We start from the raw sequence: 13323 nt of genomic DNA, 5'->3' as shown, positions 1-13323 counted from the left end.
TGCACAGGCTGGCAGGGGAGCTGGTTTTGTGTAAATCAGAATTAAGGCAGCCCGAGGGTTCTCTTAAGCTTCCCTCTTTGGTGTCTGAAGAAGCAAGTCCTGACTCATGTTAACCCAGGGCAGAGCTGCTGGCAGAGCCTCCCTCTCCCACTTCACTTGCTCTCACCTGCCAGTCCCAGAGGCACCGCAGCCTGCAGCGGGCTCACTCGCCCTGCTGGGCAGCACCCCCAGGCTAAATCGTTCCTGGTGCAAATTAAGCCGATGACTTCTAGCCTCAATGAACCTGGTGTAAAATCAACACCTGCCCTCTCTGAAACAACTCCTGGCTTATTTCAGGTCTCCTTCATTCTGTCACGGGGCCTCAAAGCTCCGCATCCAAACCGGGGGCAGAGACCTCACCCCGTGCACAACCACAAGGATTTCTGACTCCTCCATCTGACCCGGGACACTCGTATTAACGTGCTGCAGCACAGCGGCATCTCCAAAACCAAGACATTTGCCGGCTGAGTCTGGGGGAAATTTAATTGTCACAGTTTCTGCAGCGCTGTGCAGCTGGTTATTGGTTGGGTTTGTGTATTTGATCTCACCTTTCTTAGCTCAGTTTTGGACTTCTCTTTGGGGAGTTTCATGCTATCAGTTTCAGATCATTTCTCCCATTTATCAAGATCATTTTAAATTGTAATTCAGTTCTCTGTACTGTTTGTATCTCTTCCCAGCTTGGTGCCCTGGACATACATTATAACTGTACTCTCTATTCCATCGCTCTGCATTAATGAATAAATTACAGGGAACCTGATTCTGGGAAAAAAACACTGCCATCTGAAATGCTTCCCCAGCCCGACAGCAGCCAGTTAGCCCTGTCCTCTGGGGTAACCTCATCCTCTGTCCATTTCTCAACTTCACTTCTGAGATCCTGCCACTTACTTCAAGTCCCCCTGCTTTAAATACTGAGGCACATACTCTTCAGTCTCTTTTTTTTATTTCCTTCTGACCCCCAAGACCATATTCTCAATTAATTACATGGTTTTACAAAAATATTTTTTTCTGCAATATCTGAAACCAGCCAAAGCTGATGGCACATCACTATTATCTTGTCCCTGTTTGCAGTGCTCTGCATGCAGCTGCAGGCTCTCCCTTCGCAGGTCTTGTTTGCAGCTGTGCCTGCTGCAGCAGCGAGCAGCAGCCAACACAGGCAGATCTCATTTCTTTGGATGAATCTGCACTTTCAGCAGAAGTTGAAGATAACTTTCATCAGTTTGTTGTTTTTTTTTCCAGTGAGCCTTAATGAGGAGAACAAAGTTGTCGAAAGCCTCATCTTGCCCTTCCCCTCTTCCAGCACACAGTCTTCTGTTACAGACGGCTTTTTTTTGTCAAACAGCTCCACAAAGCTGACAGATTGACAGTCATTAAATACAAAAACTTCATTTCACAATATTCCTAAAATACATGTTTCAAATGAAAAATGACACTTGCTTAAAGCATAAAGTGCGGTTCTTTTTCTTCCCTATTTCTGCCTTTTTTCCTATGAAGACTTAAAATATTATGCTTTTTATTATGGTAATGCAAAAGCCTCTTTCTTGCACCTCAAATTAAAAAGAGGACACTTGCTATGTGCCTTGGATAATGATTTGGCTATTGATTCAGCTGGTGCTTTATTAGATTATTTTGAGACAGCCTAATATAATTTCATACCTATTTATTTTCTATTTCTATGCCAGTCCAAGATACAATCTTTTCTGCAAGAAATTAATACTTTCTCCTTTCAACCTCAAAGAAAGATTAAACTAACCTTCTTACTTGGATTATTTTGGGGAACTGTCTTTCAGCGAAACATTTATCTTGAGGGTTTTTGATAGTCTTTTTACTAATGCTTTGAAGCCAAAACCTCAGTTGTGAACAGTCGATTCTAGGCTTTTCTTTCTTATTTTGCACTAATGCAAGAACTACTGGTGTCACATAAGAGAAAAAGATTCCAGATGAGGAAGGAAACAAAGGAAAGGAAAAACAACCAGCTTTCATGTAGGCAAAGAGAGAGGAAGGTAAGAGGAATGGCATTGTTCTCACATGGTTATCTGCAACCAGCTGGTCCTGCTTGCTGCGTCTGATGGGCACGGGTGCAGGGAAAACAGCAGGAAGGCAAGGACTGCCAGCAGCCTGATGGGCTTATTCCTAGCCTTAAAAGCTCCAGGCTTTTTAAAGATCATCAGGAATTGCGTAGGGGTCTTGCAAAAGCAGGAGGAATTTAAGGTTGGCCAGCTTGGATTTACACACTGGAATAAGCTCAATGATTCCTGCAAGGCAAATCGTCCGTGTGAGCACCCAGCCTGGCGGGACAGCAAATGGCTCCAGCCAAAACCAGCTGCAGCCATGGCACTGGGAAGACTCGCGGTCCTCTCTCGTGGTTCTGCACTGTCCAAGTCAAGCTGCCCGGGGACTTTCCGATAAAGCACCAGCAGCCAAAATTGCTCCTCTGTCAATGAACACGTTCCCAAATTCCTGGGTTAGGGATGATCTGGCTGCTTTGTTTCACTGCTTGGACCCTGGGAATGGAGCCAGAGGGGAAAAGGAAGCAGGGGTGATCTTAAATTAGAAAATTACTTGCCCTAAAACTAAAATCACATGCTAAATTTCAAACAAAATGTTCCCATAAAAATAATTCACTGATTCTTGTTCCTATTCCACAGGAAGCCCCATCAGCACTGCTTTGCCATGTGCCTGCTTTCTGGGGCGCCTCTTGGGATCACCCAGGCTGTGAAGGACCAGGGGGAGTCACCCCTGCCACCCCTGCACACGCTCCTGTCTGCTGCTAGGCCCTTTTCCTACTTAGATTCTGTATTTAGCTGCAAGAACTGGACAAGGGATGAAGCCCAGGACATACTGAGTCTGAAAGGACAAAAAAAAAAAAAAAAAAAAAAAAGGAAACATCATCAGACAGAGCAGAGGTGTTGAGGGGCTTTGATTTCATCCCTCCCTTCCAGAGGGGGTGCTGAGCGTAAGATCAAATTGTCTCTTTTATCCTTTTTGTCTCTTTGGTCACAGCCAGCACACCAGCTCCCTCCTGCAACAGGCACTTCGTTCCATATTCACACCAGCTAACGAGGCTGCAACCACCCATCTAGACGGTCTGCGTGGGATACTGATGTTGAAACTGCCCTGAGGTACCAAGTACATTTGCACTCAGCTTGCCCAGAAATGCCAGCGGCCAGCCCGTCCTCAGCATCACCTCTAGCAAGGACTCGAGCAGCCTGCCCGTGCCAGGCAGCAGGAGCTTTATCTGGAGCTCCTTCCCAGGCAGCAGCAAGGAGATGCTGACCTTCAGAGCAAACACCACAAGCTGAGCAGGGAGCAAGCTCTGTGAGCACAGGCAAGCCCTAAAAAATTGAGCTCGGGCTTCAAGCAGCACAAATGTGTCCTAATTGTGCCTTGTACTGCATGTTAAGCCATCCAGATGACGCACATATTTTGGTGTTAATAAGCCATTTGTCCATCTGGTGCTCTCCCCGTGGTGCAGAGGACAAGACTTCTCCATGGTATTTTAAAAATGAAAAGCATCAACTGTAAAGTACACATAATGTCTGAAAAGAAATACCCCAAAGACCAACTCCAAACCATCACTGATGAACGTAGATGTAGCAGTGCCAAATGGTGCTGTGTAAGTCCTGTACTGTGCCCATGTGGATCCCAGGAAACTGCTCAGCTGCACGCAGCCACAGCTACTCACTGGACACCGCACAAACAAAACCAAGTCAGTGCTGAACACTTCTTACCTCCCTACAGCACCAGGACTGACTGGGCTGGCAATCTGTCCATATTTCCAGGGGTCAGAGCTCAAAGTAAAAGAATTGGTGCTACAGATGCTTAAAGCAGCTTCTGATCCCTCTCTGGAGTATGAGAGCAAATTACATCGCATCTACAGGGGTCACATCTGCCAGGGACAATGCAGACAGAGCAGCAGCAGGGAAACATCAGGGACAGATTTGTACTAGCAGCTGGGGCTGGTTTTATTAACCAAACCTGCTGCAGAACAAGTGGAGGTCTAGATCTGATGCACGAAGCTGTATGTCTAACTCCATACCTCTGTGCTTCTGATTCCTTACGTCTGCCAGTAGAAAACTGCTCCCTGCAGAGTATTTGTCAGGAGCCTGGCTTCAGCACACAGACAGCAGTAGGCCTCCTTTTCTCAGAACACCTCATTGTAAGATTAAAGAATCTCAGTTTAAACCAACACATCTATGCTGTAAACAAAGCCAGCCTTCCTGGCGAGCAGTAATTGGAAATGCTTCTGTGCAAAGTATGCAGTCAGGCAATCCTCACCAGTTAAATCTCAGGGAAACATTACAGAAAATCGATGTTCTTGCAAGCACTGGAACTTTTGCATGTTCTGAAGAGTAAGCCTTCACATCCTCTTTTGCCAGAAAGGAAATCATCAGGGGAGTTTTACTTCTTTTTTCCTTTGTCTCTCCCTATTCCAGGATACCAGGGTAGGAAGTGCTCATTTAACAAATGGATACGACAAATCAGTAGGAGAAAGTGGGGACATGCACTGTATTTTTTCTGGACAAACAGCCTCCTTTTCCTGATAAACAAACTGGATGAAACTAATTATTGCCTGGGGCTAGGAGGACTTTTTTGAGGAGTATCATGCTGGAATCTGAGCACCTGTTCTCAACAGGAGGAAAAGTTTCATCTCCAAAGGACAGACCAGAATTAGCATGGTTACAACCTTTTAAGAGGCCGTATCACTTCTCCAGCCATTAGACCAGACTGATTAAAAATGCTTTGGTCCTGTTCACCTTGTACCAACCTGGCTTTTTCCCAGCTTGACACATTTCACTTCACAGAAGGCTTTTGTTTCAATTTTACAACCCATTTAATAGCCTCAACTCCTAAAGGGATGCTTTCAGAACTACAGTACAGTAGCATTAAAATATTACCACAGGAGACACCACAGCAGTCTGCTCTTTCATCGCCCTGCGTGACTGCTGGCAGATACCCATTTCTTTAAGACTCCCATCCACCCTGCTTTCTTCCCTCCCTCCCAATCAAACTCTACAGGTCTGAGAGGCTTTTCAACGCTGCACTGAAGTTCTGCAGAAATACCCAAGGTTTTGCCTGAGGAAGAGCATCAAGGTTTCTTCCAACTGCATGAACTGCAGGTTAGATTAGCTACACGCTGATTGAGGTCTCCTTTTTGCAAAAAAGCTTCAAACTAAACTCAAAAAAATCAAAGTTACATTTAATATTCTGCTGGGGGAGGGTGGGGTGGAATAAACTGCTAAAACATGAAAGTTCCTGATGTACCTGTGTGTATTATTAACTAAAGAGTGAGACAATTATTTCACACTGTTCCTGAGCGCAGCAGGATGCTACAGGATAAAGCATGACCTTGGTATAAACAAGCAGTGCCTAGGACTTGACTAAAGGAGGGATAATTACTGCACAGTCCCTGGCTATCCAACTATACTAGTGAACTGGCAACGTTTTATTTCCCCTAATAGTCACAAGGACATTTGTTCCTGAAGCTTTTCAGAACGATCTGGCTGGTAGAGCATCAGACTGGAGCCAAGAGGAGGAGCTCTCTAACGGGTTTTAAACTTACCTGCTGTGACCTTCAGACATTTGCTTTCTCTTACTTTTATCAATATTTGATATTCATTCTTCAGTCCAGACTCTTCATGCAACACACTGAGAGTACCGACAGGATTCAGAACAAGTTAGCAGGCACAAGACTGACTAAAGAGACTTTGGAGTTCACTGAGTGTTTTTACTTTCAAGTGTCATGGTGCCAGACTTGTAACTCAAGCTAACAGCAGAATATACAGAGGATATTCAATACAGAGAAACTCAAGCACCCGAAGATTATCAGCTAGCACTGTACAGCCAGAGAATTCTTCTGATGAGGTTTAACCCTGTATGAAGGCTTACAACACACTGAAAAATGCATTTTGGTCAACGAGAATACAGTTACACAGGTCTAAATTACTGGCTCTAGGCCAGCATCCCTCTCCCCTTTCTAGCTCTCAGAGGAAAGGCTCTCACTGAGTACTATCCTGAAATAAGGGAGCTTTAATGTGCCAACCTGAACACGTTTAATAACTTAGCACAGATTTGAGACACGGTCACGTGAAGTTTGATTAAGCTCTGAATCTATGGCAATGAAGAAACCAACAGAAGTCCGACAAGATGCTGATAGCCTACAACTCACTGAAATAATTTAACACCTTCACAAAACAGGTAAGGTATGGCTGAGAGCTGTACATTCCACCTGAAGCTCAAATGCTGCTACCAGCATTTCCCGTACACTTCTTCCTTCTTCCACCACTACCCATTGATGCGGTAATTCACGTGGATTTCAGGTTTGATGTCACACACCAGTGACAGCAGCTGGGAGAGGACCACCTCACGATTCTTCTGGAAGTTCTGCTGGATTACACTCATCTTTTCCTGGGTCTCCTTCTCAACCTCAGTGGTGCAGCTGCCATGAGATCCAAGTGCCTACAATAGCAAAGGAAAGAGGAAGCTGACATGCAAGTTGTTTCAGAGAGAACATTATGATTAGCTCTGTATTTTGTCCTTCTGTACTGTCTCAGTGCACCTCAACTAGTCTTTGCTGGGGAATAATTGTTCTGAAAGGACAGAGGAGTACACTTGGATTGTCCTCTCAGATTTCCCCCAAAACTTGCCCTAGTTTATCACCCACAGCCCATGTGTTTTTATCTTCTCAGCCATTAGCTACCAGTTTAGAGCAGAAGCTTCAGAAGAATTCCAGAAGTCAATGTCCTACTGTACCAGCAACTGGAACTGTGAATCCCTGTGCGCTGCTGTAGCTGATGGTAAAATGAAATAAGTACTTGTGATTTAGTTTAAGCCCAGTCTTCACATCACCCCATTGCTAGAAGAATCTTTATAAAAATCCCTGGCTTGTTACCAGGATTGTGGAATGCGTGATATGCACATCAAGGAGTTTCTCGTGGATTACAGCATCTCCCTTGCTCCATAAGCAAAGGCAGAGAGAGCAAGTTCCCATTTTAAGTGGGGAAAACAAAGGCATGGAAAAGTACGCTGAGACAGAGAGCACCCTGGGACTCAAATTCAAAGAGCTTCTTTCTTTGTAGAAGGGTAAGTTAAGCAGAACCAACTGTCATGCAGTAAAGTCTACTTTTTAGCCTGGAATTACCTGGTATCACACACCCAGTGAACCAAACTAAAATGGGATTTTAACAAATTCATTTTGATCAACTGGCAGGAAGGCTGTTGTACAGAAAAGAGGGGGCGTTACTGTACTAACCAAAACCTGGACAGATGGAGAGCTGCCAGATCGTTTCCAGAATATTTCAAAAGAAATGGCAGGGACACACAGCAAGCAAAACCACCCTACCTGTGCTACAGCCCTCCGTGGGAAAGGGGCTCAGTTCTGCACCTCCGGGCTCTAACTCCTCTTGCTCAGAGCGAGAGGAAGATGCAAACCCTGGCACGCAGCCAGGCTGAGCAGGGCACAGGCCTCACAACTTCCTCAGCAGAAGAGCGCCGTCCACAAGGCAAGTGGTTTCTACCAAGTTAGCACCAGGGAAACCAGCTGGCCATAGGAGCAACGAGCTCTGTCTTTTCTGATGCTGCTACACAGAGCAGGCGTGGGGAGACTGAGAAACCCCAGAGCACCAGGGGTACATGAGCTTACCACGCTAATTCACTGCCCTGAATAGCTCTGGCTCTCAGGACACAACATACCACACTGATTCACTTCCACCAGTGTCTCCACGACACGTGGCTGTGCATCAGAGGAAGGCAGTTGGGGAAGTAGACCTCTGGTAACGTGTTCCACCCTGAGGGGGATTCTCAGGGCAAGTACTCGCAGTTTTAGGGCTAAGGGGCTGGACAGGTAACAGGGAGTGCTCTAGCAAACCAACCGCTGCTTCCTTGGCCTTGAATTCCTTCTCCCTCTGCAGGCGGTACTGCTCGATCTCTGCCTGGGCTTCTTCTTTGGCCTGCTTCAGCCTCCGATTCTTTCCTGTTTCCAAAGAACACAGCATGTGAAATACAGAAGCGAAAGTACTCAAAGCATGTTGCCCCCCACCCCTCCAGCAGCCTGATGCAAAGCCATTACTGTGGCATTTGCTATCGCAGCACCTCCTTCTGCAGGAGGCTGTCAGCACCGCACAAACTGCACACCCGCAGGGCTTTGTGGTGTCAGCCTCAGGGGCACCAGGCTGCCCCAAGTAACGCCGAGCCACTGCCAGGCTCACCAAGCACCCAGCTTCCAGCAGCCACAACTGGGGCAGTTCTCACATCCAGCAGATACATGAGGCAAGCTGCAGGCCTGGCTTTGCTCACGTGAGCATCTCACAGTGACCTCAAACATCATGGGAAGAGGAACACAAAGTTTTAGCTTTGCTTCAGGTCAGTTGTACAAGCAAGAGAGAGAACTGGGTACTGCATGACTTCCCCACCAGGCTTCCCAAAAAACTCTTCACTCAGGGTTATCCTCAGAGAGCGTTACAACAAGCTGCTCTTTGCAACGCCATCAGTGGGTACAAATCATAGAATCACAGAATCATTAAAATTGGAAAAGACCTTCAAGATCATCTGGTCCAACCACTGGTACCACCACTGTCACCCACTAAATCCTCTCCCCAAGCGCCACGTCTCCTTGAACACCCCCAGGGACGGTGACCCCACCACCTCCCTGGGCAACCCGTCCCAATGCCTGGCTGCTCTTCCTGAGCAGAAATGTCTCCTCATTTCCAACCTGAGCCTCCCCTGGCAGAACTTGAGGCCAATCCCCCTGGTCCTATCACTGGATACCTGTGAGAAGAGGCCGACCCCCAGCTCCCCACAGCTTCCTTTCAAGCAGTTACAGAGAGCAACGAGGTCTCCTCTGAGCCTCCTCTGGACACGCTCCGGGGCCTCGATGTCCTTCTTGTAGTGAGGGGCCCAGAACTGACCCCAGCACTCGAGGTGCGGCCTCCCCAGAGCCGAGCACAGGGGGACGATCACCTCCCTGGCCCTGCCGGCCGCACTACCCTGACACAATCCAGGCTCGTGAAGGGCCCCAGCACCCTCCAGGGCCAGGCTCAATGCGGGGGGGCTCCGAGCAGCCTGCCGCCAGCCGGGGGCTCCCCCCGCGGGGCCGCCCAGCACCGCGCCGGGCCCAGCAGCAGCTCAGAGCGGCCCCGTCCCCTCGCCGGCCGCCCCGCGCCGCACTCACGCTTGCGGGCCTCGGCCACCTTCTCCGCCGCGCGCTTCTCGGCCTGCAGCAGCTGCTGGATGCCCTGCGACTGGCTCGCCATGGCCGCGCTCCTCCTCCTGCTGCTGCTGCTCCGCCGGCAGCGTCTGCGTAATGCGTCACCGCGCCGCTGCGTGCTGCGTCACGCCGCACGGACACGCCTCCTCCCGCGGGCCGCGCGCTCGGCCACGCCCCCTTCGCCAGGCCACGCCCCTCGAGCCCCCCCCCCCCCCCCAGCTTGTTCGCCCAGCTCGAGGATGGGATTTGGGTGGGGGTTTTTTTAATTAAAAAAATAAATAAGTTATAAAACATACATTTTAGACATTATAAACTTAGTAAATTTACATTTATTACATTTAATACGTTTAAATTGATTTTAAATTAATACATTAATACAATTTACGTTTAATACATTTAATTAAATTAACAAAATTAAAATTAACAAAATTAACAAAATTAACAAAATTAACATTAAAAAAATTGATAAAAAAGGGTTTTAATATATTTATTAAACATAAAATTTTGAAAGTTACTTTTATAAATTCTAAAATTCTAAAATTAATAGAAGTAATAAAAATAAAAGGTATCATCTTCTATTAAATAAATAAATTATAATATAATGATAAATATTAATAGTAAATTATAATAAACTATAAGATATATTTTTTTAAATTCTGAAGTTAATAAAATTAATGAAATAGTAAAAATTAATAAAATAATGGTATTAGTTGAAATAATGGGTGCATTTTTAATAAAATGTAAATTATTGTTACTGATTATGAATTGATTTTATACATTTATAAATTACAAACTTAAAAACTTCATGGGTTTTAATTGTTGTAATCATCGTGGCAACCCAGGCAGCCCGTGGCATGCCCCTGACGGCAGTGCTAGCATTAACACCAGTGCTGATGGGGATGTTGGTAGCGGTAATGGTGGTGTGAATGTTGATGTCCCTAATGCCAGCGGTGCCGCTAACGGCAGTGCTCATGTTAACGCTGCCGTTAATGCCATGTTAACGTTAACGCTGCGGGGCCAGCTGTGTGCTGGGAGCTGGGCTGGGGAAGGGAGGGCTCCGGGGAGACCCCACAGCGGGCTGCCAGGGCCTGAAGGGGCTGCAGGACGGCTGGGGAGGGACTTGTCAGTGATAGGACAAGGGGTAATGGCTTTAAACCCAAAGAGGGTAGGTTTGGATGAGGTATAAGGAGGAAATTCTTGACTCAGAGGGTGGTGAGGCCCTGTCCCAGGCTGCCCCAAGGAGCTGTGGGTGCCCCATCCCTGGCAGTGCCCAAGGCCAGGCTGTTTGGGGCTGGGGGCAGGGGGCCCTGCCCATGGCAGGGGCTGGAAACAGCTGGGCTTTAGGGTCCTTTCCAACCCAAACCATTCCACGATCCTAATATTACCCCCAGGCACAGAGCCACCAACACACAGGATTCGTGGCCACCCCAAATACCTGTGCTGAGGGCACCTGGAAGACCGGCCCCATGTACAGGCACCAGCTCTACCCCACCCAGCCCTCATCCCAGTGACAATTCAGAGCCCTGACCACGATTCCCTGGTACTTTTTGGAGCATAAATCACGATTATTGCCAGGGTGGAAGTGCCGGGAGCTGAGGCAGTGACTCACATCCCCACAGGGTGGTGGCTGGCACACCGCTCCCGTTCCCCGTGATGGAGGGGACACGAGACAATGAATCAAATGTTTATTTACAGAGGGGAACGGGGATGATGAGCGTGTGGCAGGGTGACCTTCAGCAGGGCCCGGAGATTAACTAAGTGGGCCTGTCAACCTAGCCTAACGCTCGCTTCAGCCAGAGGAAGATAAAGATGGGGAGGAGAGCTCTGACCATAAATCTCTGTTTTGAAGCAAGCCGGGGACAGGCAAAGTGTGTGGCCACGGAGCAGGAGCAGCCGCTGGATGTGGATGTGGGCACGTCCCCAAGGCACTGCCAGCCTTGTGGGGACACCCAGCAGACCTGGACAAGCCAAAAAAGCCACCTAGGATCTGGTGGTGGTCAGCTGGTGCAGAACCAGGCCATTTCGAAACAGAATCAGCCCAGAAATTATTTTTTTCTCATCATGATCCAAGAGGAGCCCCCTGTCCTTCTCTCACCTGTGCAAAAGTCTCCAAATATTAAACTTTCTCCAGCTCCCACAGCCCTCAGTTAATGGCCATTGTTCCCATTTCCATCCATCATCGTCCCTGTTAGCTGCTGCCAGTCTTCAGAGATTTCGTATACTGCTAACTAAAACACTTGAGCTGAACTTACAAATTTCTTCACAGCAGAATGCTTTGAAGGCATTGCAGCTCATCTCCAGGGGCTTGCAGAAAAGCAACAGTCACCAGGATGTTATTTTCCTCCAGGACGATCAGGCTTTTTGGACTTGCTGCTCCTAAGATAATGATTCCCTTTTCTACCGCCAGACATATCCTGGTTATAATTGCACCAAGCTTTCAGGCAAAAATCCCACCTAAAGTACAGCTTTGGGTTGACCAAAAACATCTGATGAGCTTTTGACTACTTCATTTCGATGCTTAACAAATAAGACAATAATAGTTTGTGTATAAGCAATGCTTCCTTTGGTTGCGCTGCTTTACAGCTTAAGACTGCTCAAAAGCTAACCGAAGCCTCATGGTGCTGGTCACATGAAGCACATGTGAATCTCAGAGCTCTTTGATCCATTTTCCGCTTCAAATTTTGAACAAGAATTTCTCCCACTGTGAAAAATGGGTTTCCAATTCCCAGACCTGCACTGGCATGCATAAAGAGATACTTATACAGCTTTAACCCTATCAGCAAAGGGTTTATAATTGAGCAGCACAAGTATTCTGAACTTGTCCTTTATTCCTCCAAGATTAATTGTACACAAGCTCATCACTAGCTATTACAGAGGAAGAGGCTGCTGCTGCAGCTGGCACTAGCACCCCATTATTTGCCTGGTGCTGATTGCTTAAACCATAAACTCAACTCACCCTAAATTTCACGTACCCCACATTCAGTGGAAGACTGTAAGAAGAATATCGTTAGAAGACAAAGGCTATTCCCACTCTCTGCCATGGGAAAACAAGTTGTTAAAATCCTTCTGACACAAACCGATTCCCCTGGGCTGCCCTGCCCGAGCCTGGCTCTGCCTGTGCGTGCACTGAGATAGGTAGCAGCAGGAAAACTTTAGTATTTCAGAAATACTGCCTCAGTGTCAGGAAAAGGTTGGGTTTTCTTTCTTGCAAGCCTTAAAGACCAATTTTCATTTTGGAGAGGTGTCTGTTGCCTTTCTGGTTTTGTTCTGTGCTGGCTCAGGACTCCAGGCACATGCTAAACTGGTTTCAGAATCAATCAATGAATCAGACCTTTCCAGAACCAGGAAGAAAAAAAAAAAAAAAAAAAAAAGGAACAGATTTCCTTCATCTTTGTTTTTATTTCAGTTTCTAAGCACAGAAAACATGCACGATGTTTTTTGAACCTGAAGTCATTACAGATTCCAAGACATTTCATAAAGATCAAGATTTTAACCATTAAGTTTGGCTTCTTTCCAAATCAGGTAATCACATTTCCCCTCTCTAAATTCCCCTGCACCTTCAGTTGGATGCGTTATGCTCCATTCCCTGACTTATGTTCTGCTGTGCAATTGTCTGCTCTTTCAAAAAGGTTTTGTGTTGAACGCCTGGGAACTGAGCTGGTTTCTCTCTTCTGAGGTTTAATTCATTAACACAAATCACTGCGGCATTGAGATGATGCAACTGTTGGTTGTGGATAAATGATCGCTGGTTGATAGTTTAAAAACTACCAATGAATAATTGACTAGAATTCATAGTTCGGGGAATATTTTACATTTATGAGCTGAGTAATAGAAATCCAAGCACAGCATAGCAGTAGAATTTAAAATTGAAGAATCAAACCTCCAACTATACAAGTTGGTACTGCTTGACTGTACCAAATCTACACCAAGAATTTGGCCCAAAATACCCAGAATGAAAGAAAACATTTCATTTTTCGCTTTAAGTCTGTGATCAAGGGCAATTTAAAGCCTGCAATAACCCAATTGCAGTGACAGAATTACACCAGCAGAATGGACTTATGTTTGTATTATAAAGAATTGAC

At 46.6% G+C, this 13323-nt stretch overlaps 1 protein-coding gene across 1 annotated transcript; it reads right to left on the bottom strand.

Moving 5' to 3' along the window:
• Positions 1 to 5743: 5743 nt before the first annotated feature.
• ATP6V1G1 (ATPase H+ transporting V1 subunit G1) lies at positions 5744 to 9365 on the bottom strand. Its single transcript, XM_027470866.3, has 3 exons — positions 9206 to 9365; positions 7908 to 8008; positions 5744 to 6495 (listed from the first exon to the last, which is right to left on the bottom strand). The coding sequence occupies exons 1-3, from the start codon at positions 9285 to 9287 to the stop codon at positions 6322 to 6324; spliced, it is 357 nt and encodes a 118-aa protein (XP_027326667.1). The 5' UTR covers positions 9288 to 9365; the 3' UTR covers positions 5744 to 6321.
• Positions 9366 to 13323: the final 3958 nt, after the last annotated feature.

This window comes from Anas platyrhynchos, chromosome 18, assembly GCF_047663525.1.
Source record: "Anas platyrhynchos isolate ZD024472 breed Pekin duck chromosome 18, IASCAAS_PekinDuck_T2T, whole genome shotgun sequence".
In the NCBI taxonomy this organism is placed as follows: domain Eukaryota; kingdom Metazoa; phylum Chordata; class Aves; order Anseriformes; family Anatidae; genus Anas; species Anas platyrhynchos.
This window is presented reverse-complemented; position numbering and strand designations above follow the sequence as displayed.

Bases quoted from the DNA above. Each gene is read 5' to 3' on its own strand.
- ATP6V1G1 (XM_027470866.3), bottom strand. From the start codon at position 9,287: ATGGCGAGCCAGTCGCAGGGCATCCAGCAGCTGCTGCAGGCCGAGAAG. The intron at 8,009-9,205 runs GTGAGTGCGGCG...CTTTGGAAACAG, and splicing joins GGTGGCCGAGGCCCGCAAGC to GAAAGAATCGGAGGCTGAAG. The intron at 6,496-7,907 runs GTTGGTTTGCTA...TTGCTATTGTAG, and splicing joins TCAAGGCCAAGGAAGCAGCG to GCACTTGGATCTCATGGCAG.